General features: G+C 26.0%; 6 protein-coding genes across 6 annotated transcripts; 2 read left to right on the top strand and 4 right to left on the bottom strand.

The window, feature by feature from the left end:
• Window positions 1–400: 400 nt before the first annotated feature.
• On the bottom strand, window positions 401–1,191 carry PmUG01_09049500 (conserved Plasmodium protein, unknown function; the record flags this gene model as incomplete). The annotated part of the gene is made up of 2 exons (XM_029005202.1): window positions 401–595; window positions 868–1,191. The coding sequence occupies 2 exons, from the start codon at window positions 1,189–1,191 to the stop codon at window positions 401–403; spliced, it is 519 nt and encodes a 172-aa protein (XP_028861815.1).
• A 2,302-nt stretch (window positions 1,192–3,493) lies between these two features.
• On the bottom strand, window positions 3,494–4,648 carry PmUG01_09049400 (P-loop containing nucleoside triphosphate hydrolase, putative; the record flags this gene model as incomplete). The annotated part of the gene is made up of 1 exon (XM_029005201.1): window positions 3,494–4,648. One exon carries the CDS (start codon window positions 4,646–4,648, stop codon window positions 3,494–3,496), a length of 1,155 nt encoding a protein of 384 aa, XP_028861814.1.
• A 3,562-nt stretch (window positions 4,649–8,210) lies between these two features.
• On the top strand, window positions 8,211–10,038 carry PmUG01_09049300 (conserved Plasmodium protein, unknown function; the record flags this gene model as incomplete). Its single annotated transcript, XM_029005200.1, has 2 exons — window positions 8,211–8,214; window positions 8,810–10,038. 2 exons carry the CDS (start codon window positions 8,211–8,213, stop codon window positions 10,036–10,038), a joined length of 1,233 nt encoding a protein of 410 aa, XP_028861813.1.
• A 1,977-nt stretch (window positions 10,039–12,015) lies between these two features.
• Window positions 12,016–13,352, top strand: PmUG01_09049200 (V-type proton ATPase subunit F, putative; the record flags this gene model as incomplete). The annotated part of the gene is made up of 4 exons (XM_029005198.1): window positions 12,016–12,081; window positions 12,368–12,449; window positions 12,694–12,776; window positions 13,194–13,352. 4 exons carry the CDS (start codon window positions 12,016–12,018, stop codon window positions 13,350–13,352), a joined length of 390 nt encoding a protein of 129 aa, XP_028861812.1.
• A 972-nt stretch (window positions 13,353–14,324) lies between these two features.
• On the bottom strand, window positions 14,325–16,640 carry CA (carbonic anhydrase, putative; the record flags this gene model as incomplete). The annotated part of the gene is made up of 2 exons (XM_029005197.1): window positions 14,325–14,773; window positions 15,062–16,640. The coding sequence occupies 2 exons, from the start codon at window positions 16,638–16,640 to the stop codon at window positions 14,325–14,327; spliced, it is 2,028 nt and encodes a 675-aa protein (XP_028861811.1).
• Window positions 16,641–18,140: 1,500 nt separating this feature from the next.
• Window positions 18,141–20,094, bottom strand: PmUG01_09049000 (conserved protein, unknown function; the record flags this gene model as incomplete). Its single annotated transcript, XM_029005196.1, has 4 exons — window positions 18,141–18,228; window positions 18,436–18,533; window positions 19,007–19,207; window positions 19,891–20,094. Coding segments are annotated over 4 exons (591 nt in total), but the record flags the coding sequence as incomplete, so codon positions are not given.
• Between the last annotated feature and the right edge of the window lie 1,576 nt (window positions 20,095–21,670).

The raw sequence follows: 21,670 nt of genomic DNA, 5'->3' as shown, positions 1-21,670 counted from the left end.
TTTCGCTATTTCGCTTTTTCTAATTTTGCTAATAATCTTTGCAAACGCTACTTTTGCTTCTCGTATTTTGGGTTAATTTTATGGTTACTATAAAATAAGGGTATTTTATAGATGAGGGGAGAAGAGGAACGCATTTTGCAGATATAAAATATATTTATAAAAAAAAAAATAAAACAAATAAATAAATAAAAATAAATAAAAGTTAAACTAAAAATAAATGAAAAATGTACTATGGTGATATATTATTATATGGTTCAATATAACATTGTAATATATAATATCGTGCAATATAATGTGGTATAATAAAGTAAGACAAAACAAAACAGTTATGACATATGCGCGTAAACCTAAAAAACTTTTACTATATAATGCAAAATACATATACTCCTACTTCAAATTATCAACAGCAGTAAAATTTTTTGCTTCTTTTTTTGGCTTTCTCTAAATTTTGGGAAGCACAAGATAAAGGATTTATAATTCCATAAGGGTCATAATAGGGATTCATCGGTACATTCATTCCCCCATAATACTGAGGAATTCCCCCATATATTCCATTCATTCCGTTCATTCCGTTCATTCCGTTAAACATTTGATACTGTTATAAAATGGGAAAAGGCGATAAAGAAAAAAAAGATGGCATAGTTAAGGATTTGTGTGTATACATAAGCACAAAGATGTGCACGTGTAAACCCATGCGTATGTATATGTATGTGGGCACATTCCTACATTAATGTACGCCATAAATGAACATACTTTTTCAAAGAACAACAATAACAAAAACAAGAAGAAAAAATCAGTGTAGGAGGAATAGAAAAAAAGATATAGTAAATACTCGCATATTCGTATTTATTTTAAATAAAGTATTACGGGGTAATCTGCGGGGAGTCCATGATTTTGATACATTAAACTTTGATTTATAGCTGCAGCTGCTTGCATAGTTGTTGGATCTATGGGCATTCCAGATTCGGTCATATCGGGTATTATATATGGTATATTATTTGCATCCATCGATTTGTCATCTTCATGTGTTACTGTATAGTATCCCTCTAAAGGATTCGTTTTTCCTGTAGTATTTGCAGATTCGTTATAACTGTCTTGTAATGAAGTTATATGCCCATCTTGTTGACACATATTTTGTTCCTTTCCATTATTTTGTGTAGATTTTAAATGTTGTATCTCCGAAGATTCCATTTTTTCGTTAAAACAAGTTGTAATTTATTTACAAATTAAAGAAAAGAAAAACGGGTGTTCTTTTTTTTATAAAATATGGGTAAGAATAACAAATTTAATTGCTATAAAAAAATAAAAATAAAACAATAAATTTTAATAAAATTAAATAAAATAAAAAAAATGTATGAACGCTACGATCATGTGGTCAGCAAAAAAAAATATTAAATAATAAAAATATGAACGCTACATTTTTTAGAGCGAAAAAAAAAAAAAAAAAAAGACATATATATACATATATATGTATGTATATATTAACGCAGCATATTTGGTAGAAAAGAAAATAGAATAAAAATAAAAATTTGTTCCCAGTATTTTTATACCATAAAAAAAAAAAAACCGAAGATTTTTTCTGAACATTACAGTTGTAAAGATAAAAAATTAATTTTTTTTTCTGAACATTACAGTTGTAAAGATAAAAAATTAATTTTTTTTTCTGAACAACAAGGTTGTAATCGTGAAAAATCAAATATTTTTTCTGAACAAGGTTGTAATCGTGAAAAATCAAATATTTTTTCTGAACATCAAGGTTGATATTGCAATAAAAAAAAGTTAAGAAATACTTTACTATATCTATAAATTAAGAATTCTACGAAGAAAAGAAAGAAAAATTAATAAATTGCGCAATAAAAGTATAAGTGTATGTATAATACTTTTGCAAGAAATTGCATAACCCTGTTAATGTTGTGAAACACAAAAAAAAAAAACGTTTAATACTTAAATCCTATATTGTTCTATGTTTAATATCTTATTTAAAAAAAAAAAAAAAATAATAAAAAGAAAACAAATATTATATAAAACGTCGTGCACCTAGTTTTCACTAATATGTATATATATATATTTAATGAATTATGAACACCCAAAATGAATACAAAGGTGAAAATGAAAACCAAAAAAAATAAAAGACAAAAAAAACAAAATAAAGCAAAATAAAGTAAAATAAAAAAAAATATATACATAAAATAATAAAAATAACAAACCGCCTTGTATGTATCGTGCAATAGTCTGTAAATATTTTGCAGTAATTCTATTAATTCTTACAATTTTTTCCTTTTAATGTATGTAGATCTTATCTTTCGAATACATATACATACATATATATACATGTATGCGTATGTATGCATGTATGTGAATTGCAGAAAATGGTGTGCTACTTTGAAATACGCTTTTTTTCATCTTTTTAGAAAAGTTATTTCAAATATCTTAGTTGATATTCCTCCTAACTTTTTATGGAATAAGGAAAAAATACATTGGCAGAATACCCATAATTTACGCATATTTTTGTATTTTGTCTTTAAATATATACATACATTTATGTATATGTATATATATATATTTATACACACATACATACATATATATATATATATATATATATATATATGTATACATTTCGTTTACACGATATTGTTCATGTACCGCCGAAGTTTACTACTACAAAGTTTTACGCATTATTCTACTTCGTTGAAGGAATTGACTGTATTTACGCTTTTTTTTTTTTTTTTATTTGTATGATACGTACCAAAAGAATACAGCAGATGAACAATTTTATTTTTGTGTGCAAAATAAGTGCATATGAATAATGAAGGAAAATCATTTCATTAGTTTTTTCAAACAACATAAATTGTGATATACAACATGCGTCTAATGAATAAACCATACAAATGTTATATAATACCCATTGAAGGTTAGCTTAACTATTGTGGTAGGGAAAATATAATGACAACTATTTAATATGCACACATATACACATATATAAATACATACATATATATATATATATATATATATATATATATATATATTTATTTATTTATTAGTGAAGAGTAATTTTCGAGAAAAAATTAAGCATTACAAACACATCTTTTGACCTAAAAAATTGTAGAATTCATTTTTTTTTTTTTTTCTTCTACGTTTATTACTGTTCTCATAAACGATTAATTTGTCTATCCAAAAACATGTTAAATTTTTATCAAGAATTACAAATTTTATTTTCTGTAAAATATACAATTCAAAAATAAATGTGTAGCTATACTACTGTACCTTCAAATTCGGATTTATGAATAAATAAAACAGCAAAAAAGAGTCCAGTTAATTAACATGTACATATACATAATTTTTTACTGACACTTTTGATGCGCCTCTTTTATTAGCATTAAACGGTATTTCTATGTTCCAGTACCTCCAGATGTGAAAAATTCTTTTCGAGCCCATGTAACTCTGACTAGTCTGTCCTTTTTATTTTCATTTTTTTCGTTTTCCCCTTTTACAAAGGGACAATCGTGTGTGAATTAGTTATCATAAAAAAAAACTTGGAATAGGAATCTTTATCTTTGTCTTTCATTTCAGATGATAAACATAATAAAAAATTCAAATTTGTAAAATTACTATTCTTGTTGATGTGTGTGAATTGCTTCTTTTCATTTGGTATTAAAAAAATAAAAAAAGGTTTTTCCATTAAATAATTATTCGTTGCAAAATCTTTTTTCAAAAATATATGTGTTTTTAATATATCATTAAAATTATGTGGTATTAAAAAAAATACTTGTTTTAATGTATTTACTTTTTCACCAGCTACTTGTTTTTCTTGCTTTTTTTCGACATTCTTTATTTGTTCCCCATGTTTTTCGTTAATAGACAAGTTGATGATATATTCTATAAATCTGTCTTCATTACATAATTTTGTGTAAAAAAATAAAAATTTATACTTTTTTTTTAAATTTAAAATAAGAGTAAAAACATAATCCAATAACTCGAAAGAGTTTCTTTTCACATAATTCTTATCTGAAAAGAAATTTATTTTATCATATTTACAGAAATTCCAAAAAGATAAGGAATCAAAAAATAATGCTTCAATAAATACCTTTTTTTCTAATAAAATTTTCAGTGTGTTCAAAATAACTAAAAGATGACCTGGGTTAAATATGGGCATATAATAAATATTCGAAAAAGATTTTTCTAAATATATTTTTTTTAAATTTTCCTTTTTAAGTTTATTATTCGTGTTAATAATATTCACGTTAGGGTTATTACTCATGCGGTTATTACTTACGTAGCTATTACTCGTGTGGTCATTCCTTTTATAGCTATTACTTATGTACTTATCGAATTTATTATATATCATGTTTTCATAATTTTTATAGTTAAAACTTAAGTCACAGTCTAAAAAAACAACTTTAGAATTCATTCCTTTAAGCTCTTTTACAGCCGTAAGATCAGCTACTATTTCTGTTAGAAGTAAAGTCTTACCGCAATTTTCTTTTCCATATATACACACACTCTCAGACTCTTTTAAGGCCCCATTTTGTATGCATTTTTTTAATATAGCACAGTCATAAAAATAGTAGGTTTTCGTAGGCTCTTCAAATAGATCTAAACATGTGCAGTCTATGTTGATACCTTCTCCACCCTTATTTGCCATGCACTTTTTTTTTTTTAATCCAATTGGCCATATATACGTAAATATAATAGGAAATATAGTAGGATCAAGATTATGTAAAAAAAAAAAAAATATGTAAAAAATAAAACAATGAACGTCTATTGAGGATTACTAACAATTCAATAATTTTCGAATTATATGAAAGGAGTTATACAAAATGATACATGAAATAAAATGCAGCTCGTATCCAGTTCAGTTTATTCCTGTTCCTTTTTGTATGACTTTTAAGGTAATTCGTTCATCATGTTCAAAGGCTTTAACAAGACATATGTTCATTATACAATATATAATATACAATTTACACTTGTATAAACAAATGTACACACAAGGATAATATTTAAAGATTGCTCTTACGATTGGCAGTATTAAATATTTGTGAGAATTTTTTTTTTTTTTTTTTTTTCGTATTATGCATATATTTTTATGAATATATCAGTGGTAGGATACTGTTTTACTATATGCTTAAAGCAGAGAAGCTTGTAATTTTGTTCCTACAAATATAAGTATATACATACGTATGTATACGTGTAGCGTCTTTATGTGTGCATTTGTATGTATATGTTGACGAATTTAAAGAAGGAGCTTTAAATCATTCATTACTATTTGCTATAAGCTGACTAATCTCTTGTACATACAGACACGCTTAATCCAAACGTGCATTACTAACGCACACGTAAATAAAAATTTTTTAACGGCTCTTATTTTATAATATTTTATTGCATTATATTGTATCTTATTGTATCTTATTGTATCTTATTGTATCTTATTGTATCTTATTGTATCTTATTGTATCTTATTGTATCTTATTGTATCTTATTGTATCTTATTGTATCTTATTGTATCTTATTGTATCTTATTGTATCTTATTGTATCTTATTGTATCTTATTGTATCTTATTGTATCTTATTGTATCTTATTGTATCTTATTGTATCTTATTGTATCTTATTGTATCTTATTGTATCTTATTATATTTTATTACATTTCATTTTATTTATTTATTTATTTTTTTCTTTTTCTTTTTCTTATCAATTTTTTGCTACGTTAAAAACGAAAAAAAAAAAAATCTATCAGTTATACTGATTATACTGATTAACACCATATGAAAAACAAAGTATGCCGATTTGTAGAGCATTAATAAGTATGACATTATGCTCTGAAAAAAAAAAATAAATAAGATAAAATTAAAATTAAAATTGAAGTTATAATTAAATAAAACATTCATTTTTCCTTTTTTCATCGTAAAGGGTTAATTATATATTTTTTTTTAGTTAAATGTTCTGTTCCCAAAGTGATAGCAAAAACTTAATGAATAAAAAGCAAATATCGCTTATGGGAGGGAGGTTTACATGTATGTACGTATGTGTGTATATGTTCGTATGTACACGCATGCACCCCAGCAGGTCCAACGCATCCAACTTTGGGAAAAATGGTTATACCATTCCTTTTATTAAAAACCCTTTCTTAAATATTTCAAAAATTTTTACAGCTTTATGATTGTTCAGCTACTTTTTTTTTCAATTTTATAGAATGGATAAAAAAAAAAAAAAAAAGAAGATTTAATTTTATTTCTTCTCAAATATTTCGCATATTTCATTTTTGTGGGTACACAATATATATCTTCACTTCCATTCTTTAATTTACTTTAACCTTATTATAATTACAAGACTACCACTTTTTTAAATTAAAAAAAAGAAAAAAAAAAAAGAAAATTAATTCAAAAATAAAATTAGAAAAAAAATTGAAAAATAGTAGAAAATAAATGGAAAAAAAAGGCGATTCAATATTCAATGATAGTGTAATAAAATGAACTGGTAAAAAAAAAAAAAATAATATTGAAATTAATAAATAAATATATACATATATAAATACACGAATATATAAATATGCACATAAATATATATATAGATAATTAAATATATGGATAATTAAATATATGGATAATTAAATATATGGATAATTAAATATATGGATAATTAAATATATGGATAATTAAATACATGGATAATTAAATATATGGATAATTAAATACATGGATAATTAAATATATGGATAATTAAATATATGGATAATTAAATATATGGATAATTAAATATATGGATAATTAAAAATACTCCCGATGAAGCGGAAACGCGTAAAGACAGTTATAAGCAAGTACGGAAGTATACATATGTATGCACATACATGTAAACGTGCGTAGAGTTTGTAAATGTACGTAAATGCATGTTATAACAGTAAAGGCAAAATTGAGGGTAAAATTAAATGCAGCAAAGTATATAAGAACCATAAAGTTTAAAAAACATGATTAGGAAGAAAATGCATAAATAAATAATTAAAATGAATAAACCACGATTAAATTGTGGTAGGAAAAAAGATTACACAAACTAAAATTCATAAAAATAAGGATATACATACTCATATGTATATACATGTACATATACATATATATATACTATATGTATATTTATGTACATGCATGTATGTTATAATATGCGTTACGCTATATTATTACTCATTTTTGTTTGTACGCATCCACATTTATATATTATAAAATTAAAAATGAAATATTCATTTTTGTAAATATAATAAATGTGGCACATTTCTTCCAAAATATTCAAACAAAATTTTAATAGTTAAAATATTACTAACATTCCTGTAACAGTGATAATAATAATAGTAATAATTATAAAACAAAAAAAAAAAAAATTTTCTTTTCCATATTATTAATTTAACATCGTTTTAACATTTTAAAATTAATAAATTTGCAGAAATTGTCAGCATTTGTAGTACTGTTAAATAAATCTAAATCCGCAAATTTTTCGTATTTCTTTTTTCAGTTTGCTTATTCCTTATTATTCCTTTTTTTTTTTCTTTTTTTTTTTTTGGTTTCGTTGTTGGCCTTTAATGCCTTTATTTGCGTTTATTTATGTACCTAAGATAGTTATATACATAATATAATAACATACATAATATAATTGTAAATGTAATATAATTTTATATGTAATATATATATATATATATATATATTATATTTAGATATATAATATTTATATGGAGCCCGATTTATTTTTTTTAAGTACAGTACAGTAAAAGAAATAATAAACAAAGTTCAATTTTGCACACGCTAGAAGGGTATATCACTAATACTTTTATTATTACAATTATTATTATTAGTAGTAGTAGTAATAGTAGTAATAGTAGTAATAGTAGTAGTAGTATGGTAATGAAAGTATTCTATAATTTCCCTACATCCGCTTCCACATTTTAGGCCATTAACTAATACTGATTTTAGTATATAACTTTATTACTTATCTGAATCGCAAGATAAATTTATTTTTATACAACATTGGGAGACTTACATTATTTTACTTATGGGTAAGCAGACAGACATGCATATATACGTATATGGGGCTATGAGTGTACTCACATACGTACGAATATGTATATATATATGTATATGTACATACATAAACGTATATGTATATGTTTATACTTATGTCTTTATTTCAACGTATATACATACCAGTACAATGCTAACTGTAAAAGATGAGTACACACATTTCTTTTGCGTAACTTGCATAATTTAAATATTGAACTATTTTATATTTGTTTATATAATGAAGTAATTATTATAATGCTATTTTTACTCTGATATTTTTCTTTGCGCTATTCGGGCAAAATAGCACATTGTATGGTAGTTCTACGGGGGGAGGGATGGAAAAAAGAAAGAAAGTAAAGATAATGAAATGAAAGAAAATAATATATAAAATAATATATAAAATAATATATAAAATAATAAATTAAATAAAATATTAAATAATAAATAATAAATGAAATAATAAATGAAATAATAAATGAAATAATAAACAAAAAAAATAAAAGGATAAACAAAACTAAAAACAAAAGGAACAAAACTTATTAATAGGGGGGAAAAAGTTCAGCAATTAAAAACTTGCTGTGGGCATTTGTTTGCGCATCGTTATGTTGACATTATTGCGCACGCATCTTCCGTTGTGTACTTACCTTTATATTACCATCATTTATATATACACTGTTCACCCACCCCAACCCCCTCTTCCATTTATATACATTATAAAACTAATATAAAAATATACACATATATGCACGGTAATCATTTTTCGTAGATGCTGAAACTGAAGTATCAAAAATAGAAAACATACTTGATAAAATATTACCTGAGAAGGATTTGAACTTAGTAACAATAAAGAGTGTAAGAAAAGATGTAGCTGATCATTTAAATGTAGATGAATCATATTTTTCGGAAAATAAGGAAAAGAAGGATTTACTTAAGAATATTTTAAAAGAGAAACTTTTAAAATTATATAACGAACAGAAGGAGGAAGAAACTACTGATGAAGTATCAGATAAGAGAGAGAAGACCAAGAAGACAGAAAATACATATAACGTTGAGGATATAAAAAAGAAGGAATCCGAAAAAAATATAAAAAAAAATGATAAGGAATATGAAGATGAATACTCCAATGATACTGTTAATTATAACTCGACCAAAGAAAAGGGCAAAAAAAGGAGGGAAATAAACTCGGACGATGATAATAAGATATTGAAAAAGAAGAGAAAAAGGAAAGTAGAGGACCAAAGGGAACAGGAAGAGGAAGACGAAGATGATGGGGAAACAGAAAATAAGAAAAATAAAAGTAACAACGATTCGAAAATACGTAGTGATGATGATGACAGTATTTCAAAAAAACAAAAAGAAAAAAAAAAAAAAAGGGCAAGTGGAAATGATAAAGAAAAAAGTGTACAAACAGTTAAAAAGGAGAAATTAAGAAAAATTGTTTTAGATCTTAAGATAGGACCAACTATTTTCAAAGATTTAAACAAACAAGATGAAGAAGAATATAATAAGAAATTGCAAGAGCGAATAATTACATATTGTGAAAAAAAAGAAATATGTTCGGAAAATGGAAGACTACCAAATCCTGCAGAAATACACGAGTACAGGAAGAAAATTAAATTAAAAGAAGAGCTAGATGGTATTGATCCGTCAAATATAATAGATTCAAGCACAAGGCCGAGGAGGAGAAACGAAAATATGTACATATCTAAGGCTTTTTCAGGATTGGAAGAGGAGGAAGACGATGAGGAAGACGAAGAAGAGGAAAATGAAGGGGATGACAGTGATAGTAATAATACGAAAAAAGAGAAAAAATTAAAAAATAAGAACAGTAAAAAGGGGGTGGATGACGAGGATGATGCGGATGATGAGGATGATGAGGATGACGAAGATGGCGAAGATGGCGAAGATGACGAAGAGGAGGATGACGAAGAGGAGGATGACGAAGAGGAGGATGATGAAGAGGAGGATTACGAAGATGAGGATGATGATGACTAACAGAATTAGGATATAAGGCGAAAAAAAATTTCATATTATTTGCCTCATGACAATTTCCCTTTTTTCCATAATTTTTTTTTTTTTATCGACATTTTATGAGATTTTCTTTTTAATTTTTTTAAAATTATTCTTATTCATTTTTAACTATTTCTTAATTTTTTTCTTTTTTTTTTTCATAATATTTTGCTGTCATATTCCTTAGCAATTAGATCATATAAAAACGATACATTAAAAACAGTTGACTTGTTGCTACTTCATTTTTTAAGGTTCAAAAGTGTAAATGTAAGGTATAATACGTTCTTTACCTTCGATAGTGTTAAAATGAAATAAAATATAGGATAAAAAAAGAATATAAGAAAAAAAGTCCGTAATAGCTACTATAAAATAATACATTATTAGTACATATTTTTTGTTTTCATCTGTATTGGACTTATTTGGTAATAATGATTTAAATTTTTTTTAACAAAATTTTTTTTTGTTTTTTTTTCTTTTTAAAAATCATATTTAAAAAAAATTTATTACATAATAAAGAATACTTTTTTTACATTTCACACTTGCACGACCAAAGCTTTAAATTATTATCTTAATAATATGATTTTGTTCGTTTTGTTTGCTTTTTTTATATTTTAAAAAAATTTATTACATAATAAAGAATACTTTTTTTACATTTCACACTTGCACGACCAAAGCTTTAAATTATTATCTTAATAATATGGTTTTATTCGTTTTGTTTGCTTTTTTTATATTTTAAAAAAATTATTTTTCTCTAATTAAAATGGATGAATATATGCTTATTACAAATTACACTTTTTTGTCCTCTTAATTTTATGGAATGAACTTTAGCAAATATAAAATCATCTCTGTACATAAGAAAAGTTTCCATAAGAGAATACTATATTGGCGCATAACTCTGCGTGCATACGTGTAATTATGTACACACATGTGTACGTATGCAAATATATGACTTTATATGCATATAAACATACATAATACATATATATAAACTTATTACACATGTGCAAAATCTACATATGTAATTAATTTATATACTCTCATAAAACACTCTATCTTTGGCAGAGGGGAAGTACCTTTTGTTATGCATTTTTCTTTCCTTTAATTTATTTTTCCTTTAATTTATTTTTCCTTTGATTTATTTTCCCAACGTTTTATTTTTGCTTCATATATTTGTGCTTCACATATTTTTGCTTCACATATTTTTGCTTCACATATTTTTGCTTCACATATTTTTGCTTCACATATTTTTGCTTCACATATTTTTGCTTCACATATTTTTGCTTCATATATTTTTACTTCATATATTTTTACTTCATATATTTTTACTTCATATATTTTTACTTCATATATTTTTACTTCATATATTTTTACTTCATATATTTTTACTTCATATATTTTTACTTCATATATTTTTACTTCATATATTTTTCATTTTTCCACCATTTCCTTTTTTTCAATATTTCGTTTTATTAATCCTTTTTATCTTTTAAAATAAAAAATGAATTCTCTTTATATTATGTACCTTTGTTTTTTTATATGAAAAAAAAAAAAAAAAAAATCAGCAATAGCAAATTTTCAGAGTTCGGTTAATAAAACAGTACGTTAAGGTTTATTACCTTTTCCTTTATTTTATTATTTATTTTTTTTATATTTTATTTCATTATTTTATCATATTATATTTATTTTATATTTTTTTTTTTTTTTTTCAATTACTTCTGTTTTAAGCGTGTGAGTTCATCCGAAAGAGAAAATATTTTATTCCAATTATTGTAAATTCCCCTTGTTCATTTTACTCCTCTTTTAAATGTTAATAGTCTGTGTGTGTTAACTTTATGAAATATCAATTGATCATATTTGTAAATTTTTTTTTTGTTTGTATAAATGAAAATAGAAAGGAAAGATATATAATTATCGTATTATATATATATATATATATATTATATATATATATATGTATGTATAATGACGACAAGAAGACACAAATTTTTCAACGAAACAGACTTAAAAATATATATCATAGGGGATGAAGTTAGGAATAAAGAAAAAAAAAATAATAAACATTTTTTTATATGTGATATGCATATATTGGGAATGCGTGAATATACATATTTGCTATGTGTGTAATAGTATACATGTCCGTAGTGTAGTAGCGGAAATCAGTGTAGTAGCTTTATATGTAATAGTATGCACCCTGTTTTATATATACAAGTGCGAGTATTTCCACTTTTTAAGTAATTATGTGTGCATGAAAATTTTGCCATATTTGGCACTTGAACACACGTTTATATGCATTCCTTAACTGTTGTCTTGACAGGATTCTGTAGTAGGTTTTTTATTAGCTGGTATTGGCTTTAGGGATGGTTTAGGGAAAAAAAATTTTTTTATTGTAAACTCAAGTAATATAATATAAAGGATGGATAAAAGAAAAAAAACAGTATATTGCGCAAATACGTAAATAAATTTTTGAAAAATTGCAATTTGATAAAAATTATACTTTTGTGAACTATGATTGTGCTAAGAATTGTAAAAGTATTTTCCTCTTCCTCCTTTTGAATACTCGAAATGATTATTTTTACCGCAAAATATTATGTAAATATAACAACAAAGAATTTCATGCATTTATTTTCTTCCCTTTTTAAGAAACGAATAAAGCAGAAATTGAAGAAGTATTTAAAGAGTACACATCAAAAAATGATTGCGGAGTTATATTGATGAATCAACAGGTAATTTTAAGAAAAAAAAAAAAAAAAAAAAAAAAAAAAGCGAAAAGCGAAAAACGAAAAGCGAAAAACGAAAAGCGAAAAGCGAAAAGCGAAAAACGAAAAGCGAAAAGCGAAAAGCGAAAAGCGAAAAACGAAAAACGAAAAAACAGAAAAGATAATGGGAAACATTTAGCTGCAAATACGAGTCAACCTTTCCTAAGATTAAATAGCATAACTTTGTGTAAAATGTTACATTATAAAATGCACCAAATTAAAGAAAACACTTAATTTGATAGGGGAGACGTACATATCAAAAAGAAAAGAGTATAGTGTGAAATTCCTTTATTTTTTTTTTTTTTTTTTTTTTTTATTTCTTTTATTTTTAATTTCTTTTCTTTTATTTTTAATTTCTTTTCTTTTATTTTTTCCTATTTGCAGATCGCTGACGAAATAAGGTACCTAGTTGATTTACACGATAAAATTCTGCCAACAGTTCTGGAGATCCCATCAAAGGATAAGCCCTTTGATCCCAATAAAGATTCAATTATACAGAGAGTAAAACTTTTCTTTGGGGGTGACATTACAAATTTAAAATGATAACAAAATAGGAAATCGAAAATTGTTTCTCTTTGTTTACACCATTTTTTACCATTTTTTCCTCACCCCCCCCCCTCATCTTCCATCATTCGATTTTATTTTCCCAAAAAAATGGATGTAAAACTAAAAGGCAAAATACTGTTAAGCATTTTGCTTTTTATTTATATTTACGTAATGGTAAACCTTTTCATTCAGCCATTTATTATATCAGATTTCTTGATTTCTGTTTTTTTTGTAGACCCGTGGAAATTAGCTTTCTTTATAAATTATTTATTCATTTTTTTTTTATCTTTTATTCTTTGTTACATTGGATTTATATTACTGAATTATTAAACATAAAGAAAAATCGAATAATTTATATAAATATCAAATTGTTCTTTAAAAAAAAAAATAAATAAAAATAATCCCTCAAATGGGAAAAAAAAAACGACAGTGATACACATGGGAAAACCGATGAGCATTATTGCGCCAACGATTGTACATCCGTGTGTGTGAGTATGTATGAACAGTTGTATTCGCGTAGGGAGCTACAGCAAAATGCAATTGATAAATGATAACATACGCTGAAATCTTAAAACCAAAAGAATAAATGTAATAAAATAAATAAATATTTGCATGCTACTTTTTGCACACATATTATATGCAATAAAAAAAAAAAAAAAAAAAAAAAAAAAGAATAGATGAGATAAGAAAATGAGAGAAAAGAAAAGAAAAAAATTAAGATTTAATATTAAGATTTATATTTAGACTGTCAACACTGAGTTGGTAGAAAAATAAGGATACATTTTATTTTATTTTATTTTATTTTTTTTAATTCATTTGTGAATTTAAATACTATGAAATAAAAGTAATTGTCAGTCCCTTTATGGGAGAACCACCAAAAAACTTAAAGGGAAAATTACATTTTAGCAAATATAACAGCACATGAGTGTATTAGTAGACAAATAGACAAAAGTGCATACTGTTCCAGAGTTATAAAAATAAAATAAATAAAAGAAAGTAACTGAGGTATATATATGAAGAAAAGGATTTTATATATGCTTCCTTAATAATATTAATAATTTCTTTGTCTTCATAAGTAGATAAGGCTGAAGATATTAGCACTTGAATAGGAAAACCTTGAATTATGTATATCTTACCATAATTTTGTAGATCATCTTGTACATTTTTCAAATTTCGGTAATTATCATTTTCACTACCTTTATAATTACTTGTATTCTTTTTAAGCATTTTATAAAAGTTTAATATAGTTTCTGTTGATACAGGCAAAGCTTGTTTTGCCACCTTCCAATGTACATTTTCTTCACATTCCGGTAAAGTAGATGACCCATGGTATGCTAAGAACTCCATGTCTTCAATATTTAACATCATCATTAGGGAGTTCAAATTTAGTTCTTCATCCAACTGTACTAGCATCGGCTCTGTAAAGGAAGAAAAGTATAGGAGTAAAAAAAAAAAAAAAAAAAAAAAAAAAAAATACGTAATTGCATAATTGAATAAATGGGATGCGACTGATGAAATGGGGCGAAATCAACACTCATGGTGGATGAAAACCAACAAATGCAGAAGTGGGTATTTATACATATATGTTCAGTCGAGATTACACGATTTAACCTCAGAAAAAGTAACTTTGACGATACAAATAACGCAGTTGATATGTTTATTGTGCAGCTAGCCATTTTAGCAGAATTTTTTTTTTTTTTTTTTACCTGACCCTACAAGAACTTTTCTGGATGCATTTAATATAGTTCTTAAAAATTTTTCGGAAGGTAATTTTTCAAAACTGGTAATAGTTGATTTATTAATCTCAGCACTAGTAAAAGTTACTGATATAACCTGATATTGTTTTTTCATGTTTCTTTTTTTTTTTCTTTTACTATATTTTTTCTGTAATTGTTGATTAGATAAACTATTCATTAAAAAAGTAATAATGTATGAATGGTAATTATTTTCTTCTTTCCTGTTGTTATTTTTTAAATTGTTATTCATATGAGTTTTCTTTTGTATAGGTAACCCATTCCATACTTCTTCATCATATTCATATGAATCATTTGTATTATGAAATATTTGCATTTCAATTTCTCTTCTATTTCCTGATCCTTCAAATGTATGTTCGCTCGGGGAATGAAAATGTATCTGATCAGCATAAAACATAGATGGCTCATCAGTAGTAAATAATACTCCAAAGGGAGTAATTCCATTATTAGCAGCTTTTATTTGAAACATATTGTCCCTTCTATTAATTACTAATTTTTTTATTAAGTATTCATAAAAATAAAATATATCACCCTTCATCCATGGTTTGTTATAGTTATTCCATGCATAATCATCATCATAAAATAAATTTAAATAAACGTCTGTTATATTTTTCAATTCTCTTTCTTTTAAACCATGTAAATGCAAATCTACAGGGGATTGATGTCTTCCCCTTTTACACATTCCTATATTCCAATTATTACCATGTTCAGAATAATCTACATTTTTTAATTCGCTGTACAGGAAACTTTCTCTTACATTATTATTAAGGTCATCCGTTTTTGCTGTCTTATTTATGTCATATTTCTTACTATAATTCTGTATAGGATACAAATTAGTAATATCAAGTGAATTGTCCATATGTGACTTAATCCGCTTACTGTTGTTCTCCTCTGACTTATCATCTTTTAATTTTTTTTCATAATGTATATATTTGTCTTTATTTAAAAATTGCATCCATTTGTCTCTTTTTTTACCATTTCTCTTTTTCTTTTTTCTATTTTTTAATTTATCTTTATTTATTTTCAAAATATCGGTTTCTTCCCCATTATGTTCCTTATCAAAAAACATTTGGTAATTTTCATTGTCGTAATTTGTTCCTCTCTTTTTGCTGCTTGTTAAGTTTAATGCATCTTTGCGCCCTGCTCTCCTCGAGTATCCCTCCCCGGAATTTCCGGATCTGTGCATGAGGTTATTTTTGCTATTAGTACTGCGGTTACTGCTAGGATAATTGCTCGGATTACTGCTCCGAATACTGCTCGGATTACTGCTCGGATTACTGCTCGGATTACTGCTCCGATTACTGCTGTTATTACTACTATTGTCGTTTTCGCCTTTTTTCTCATTTTTTTTGTTTTCTCTTTTTAAATTTTCGCCACCCACGTCACTCATCATATATTCCAAATTTGGAGGAAAGACTAATTCATTTACTTGACCATATGAAACCTCAAGCAGTAATCTGTGATTAACATAATTACATAACTTATAACCACAGAAATACAAAGAAATTACAAAAAGTAGTAGATTCTTCATTTTAAATTATTTCTAAATGTAAGGGGTTAATTGTGCACACTGCTCTCTTTGCATTATAGCCTTAAAGGTGTACAACAAATGAATATGTATAACTATACATATATGTATATATACATATATGTATATATACATATATTATTATATATATATATTATTATATATATATATATACATATATGTGTACACTCATATATACACATATATATTTATACGTGCCCACTTATACATATCATAAAATATTGTAAACATCTGTAACCATTTGCATAGGTCCTATTTCTACTATTCAATCAAAATACACTTTTCCTTACAAGCTTTTTCAAAACGAAAAGATGGGGAAAAAAAATTAAAATACTTACTATTCCGTTTTCTCTTAAAATTATAAGACACAAGAGTACGAAGACAAAAATAAGAAAAACAATGCTCATAAATGCATCTAGGTGCGTAAAAAAAAAAATACCTTATGCTGCTCTAACGGCAAGGTATACTTGTGGATCTCAAATTACAATTGAATTTACTTGCACTTATAAATTTGCATACTGCTTTGCTTATCGTTTGTCATTCTTTTTTCTTTTTCAATTTTAATAATTGTTCAGATTAAATTTAAGAAAAAAATAAATAAAAATAAAATAAACGTTAGTAATAACATTACCATTATTGGTAGCATTACCATTATTGGTAGCATTACCATTATTGGTAGCATTACCATTATTGGTAGCATTACCATTATTGGTAGCATTAACATTATTGCTAACATTAACATCATTCCTAAAGTTAATGTTTACATTTATATTTACTTTATAAATGAAAAAAAAAAAAAATTTAAAACCTCTTAACTAACAATAATAGAAATAATCCAAAAAATCATTTTTACAACTCCAGAAAAAGGCGAAATTTACAAATGAATTTGTGTAAAGAAGGTACGCATGTATATGTTTGTATGTATGTATGCATGTATGCATGTATGCATGTATGCATGTAGGTAAGTATATATGCATGTAAGTAGGTATATATACATGTAAGTAGGTATATATGCATGTAGGTAGGTATATATACATGTAAGTAGGTATATATGCATGTAGGTAGGTATATATACATGTAAGTAGGTATATATGCATGTAGGTAGGTATATATACATGTAAGTAGGTATATATGCATGTAGGTAGGTATATATACATGTAAGTAGGTATATATGCATGTAGGTAGGTATATATACATGTAAGTAGGTATATATGCATGTAGGTAGGTAATATACATGTAAGTAGGTATATATATGTAGGTAGGTATATACATGTAGTGCATGTAGGTAGGTATATATACATGTAAGTAGGTATATATGCATGTAGGTAGGTATATATGCACATAGGTAGATATATATACACGTAGGTAAGTATGTACGTATGCATATGCTCCTCTATATAATTCTACCTAAAACTTTTTACAGTGGAAAAAAAAAACAAAAGAAGGTATGACTCCTAGTTTGTGTTTCATTTGACTTATCTTTTACTTACTATCTTTAAATAAGTTTGGGTTCATAAAGTCATATTTAATACAATTTAAATGATCATCAAAGTCACATATGTTTAAGTATCTGCAAGGGGCAGGAAAAATGGAAAAAAGAAATTAGAAGAAAAGAAAATGTAGTCAGTAGGTGCATCAAATATAATTAACGGATCAGAAAATAAAGCTATTATAATTATATTGTTATCTTTAAAACAAAAGAACTGACAGTACATTCACTAATATGTGTCTTATTGTTAAATAAAATGGTTTTCTTTATTTCGAAAATTAATCATACGTATTGCTAGAAATATTCCTCTTCAAAAAGTCTTTATTCTCAGGAGATACTATCATATTTATATGTTCCCATTCCCCCTTATCATCCTGTATAAACATCTAAAATTTTGTAAGAAAAGCGATGTATGCCCAACGGGGTATGACTATATATACATGTATAAGTGAATAAGCAAATGGGTAAGGAAAACCATGTACAACACAACAACGTAACAACGTAACGACGTAACAACGTAACAACGTAACAACATAACAACGTAACAACGTAATAACGTAACAACGTAATAACGTAATAACGTAACAACGTAACAACGTAACAACGTAACAACGTAACAACGTAACAACGTAACAACGTAACAACGTAACAACGTAATAACGTAATAACGTAACAACGTAACAACGTAACAACGTAACAACGTAACAACGTAACAACGTAACAACGTAACAACGTAATAACGTAACAACGTAATAACGTAATAACGTAACAACGTAACAACGTAATAACGTAACAACGTAATAACGTAACAACACTATATGAACACTTCGCTTTTATGCCACGTGTAAGTACTACTTACATTTACGCAGTTATCCTCGTCATGCTCCAATTTGGACAGTTCAGCTAAGCATATGATGGCGTCACTATAATTCTGTATGATTTTCTCGGATATTAAATTACATATTTTTATATTTTTTATATTTCCATTTTTTGAATCATCAACACATATATGATAGTAACCTATAATTCTCCCCTCTTTCCCTTTATAATAATTCTCTACCTGAACAACGAAAATTTATTCTTTTTTGTGTAAATGAAGAGGAACTCTTCCGTTATATCTCTTTTAACCCTTCATTCTTTCAGTCTCTTTCCTTATGTCTTTCTTTCTTTCTCTTTCTCTTTTTTTTTTTTTTTTTTTTTTTTTTTTTTTTTTTTTATGTCAGTGGTTAAAACTTGAGAAACATAGCAATGGTAAAAAAAAAATAAAAATAAAATAATTAAACGATAAGCAAACCACAAGCAAGGTTGCTCTTCTTTACTACTCAAATGCAACAGAAAGGTTTGTATGAATAAATATGCCATGCTTAAACAGTTCTGCAGGTATCCACATATAGGTATATGTATGTAGGTACCTATATGTAAATATGTACCTATATGTAAATATGTACCTATATGTAAATATGTACCTACATGTAAATATGTACCTACATGTAAATATGTACCTACATGTAAATATGTACCTATATGAATATCTGTGTACATATATACCCACGCGCAAATACCGCAAAAGCGGAAAACATCCTTTCATATAACTCCTCACATTTATGCATTAATTCGTGAGCGTAAAAACACATAATGCACATTTTACAAAAATGAAAACGTATGCCCAAGTAATATTTTTCTCCTTTTTTTTTTTTTTTTTTTTTTTTTTCATTTTCTTTTTTAAAACATATATATATTAACCAGAGTAAAGGCCAATTTAAGGAAAGGACTTAGTATGTGCGTATGGAAAAGGGGAATTGTATTAGTTATTATACATTTTTGCTTTTTCTTTTCCTTTTCCGAATATTTTCCTATTAGTAACCCACATACATCATTAAAAGAATGTTTTAAAGCATGCATAAATATTTTTGCATACGCACCATTGTCAATAATAATTTCTATATCTGTCATGCTTTTCCCTTGTACCACGTTATATAAGGTATATGTTTTTTATTTACTTGGAATGCTTCTTATGTTTAAGTATTCTGTAAAGGAAAAGCAGTCACATGCGTATAGGTATGCATGACTATACATACATATTGATGTACGTACCAAACGTGCACCCGCGTATTAGTAAAAAGGAAGGCCCTTTACAACAGCAGGTCAACTAGGCAATTTTTGTTAAAAGGGACCAAAATATTCGAAGTGCACGTGTAAACAACGGACTGACGGTTACGTACTTCAGTTACTTTTGTAGTCTCCCTTACTTTGAGTAATTAAAAAAAAAAAGGAAAATTCTATTTTTTCGTCTATTTGTCTGTTCGTTTGTTCGTTCGTTTGTTCGTTCGTTTGTTCGTTCGTTTGTTCGTTTGTTCGTTCGTTTGTTCGTTCGTTTGTTCGTTCGTTTGTTCGTTTGTTCGTTTGTTCGTTCGTTTCGTTCGTTCGTTTGTTCGTTTGTTCGTTTGTTCGTTCGTTTGTTCGTTCGTTTGTTCGTTCGTCTGTTTATTCGTTCGCTTATTTTTTATTTTTTTTTTTTTAGCTATTCTTTTTAAAGCGTTTTTGTATTAATATAAATACATATATATGTATGATGTTTTACAACTTCCTTTGACATATACTTTTTTAAATAATGATCCAATGAACTTTCCTTGGGGCGAAATGCTTTTTACCCTTTTAAGTTCTGCTAATGAAGACTATGCAGCTAATTAAAAATACATTAGTAAAAAAAATAAACCAATAAAGAGGTGAGTGAATGAATGAATGAATGTACAAAAGAATAAAAGCTAAGATACCGTAGCTTGGTAAAATAATCAAATAGCAAAGCGATATAAATATATTAAATTCATAGGCAATGAGAGCAATACATGAGTGTATGTATTATACATGGCAACGTACGTGTTTTTAAAAAATGTAATATAAAAACTGGAAGGCGAAAAAAAAAATAAAAAAATAAAAATAAAAATAAAACAAAAAGAAAAAAAAAACAAATAAAAAAAAACAAATAAAACAAAAAAACAAATAAAACAAAAAAACAAATAAAAAAAAGAAAATTACAAAATTTAATTCACAAAATAATGTATTATGGACTATATAAAATCTCCCTTGTTGGGAAAAAGCAGTTAAGTATGTTCATTGAAAAAGCATGTACAAAATAATAGAATATAAATAATTTAAAATTAGTGATAGACACTATTTCAATTTTGTTGTTCTGTATTATATCAGTAAATTTTTGCAATTTGAAGATACTTGAAAATATTTGAAAATGGAAAGAAGGATGGATGCAGATGTCGAATAAGGAAAAAATGGGATATAGTGACCATAAAAGAAAATAAATTTACGTACATGCATATATATATATGTGTGCAAATGTACGCGTAATTTTGAACAGGTATATATATATTTATATTTAAGTGTATATGTATACGTATGCATATATGTATGCGTATACTAGATAACTCTTCTATCATTGTAACGGAATAATGTAAATTCAAGCTTGCTTAAAAGAAGAACAAAGGAACACAAGAAATTAAAAAACTCAGCA

Source organism: Plasmodium malariae (genome assembly GCF_900090045.1).
Source record: "Plasmodium malariae genome assembly, chromosome: 9".
Classification (NCBI taxonomy): domain Eukaryota; phylum Apicomplexa; class Aconoidasida; order Haemosporida; family Plasmodiidae; genus Plasmodium; species Plasmodium malariae.
Note: the sequence above shows the minus strand (reverse complement) of the source record. Positions and strands in the feature narration are given on the sequence as shown.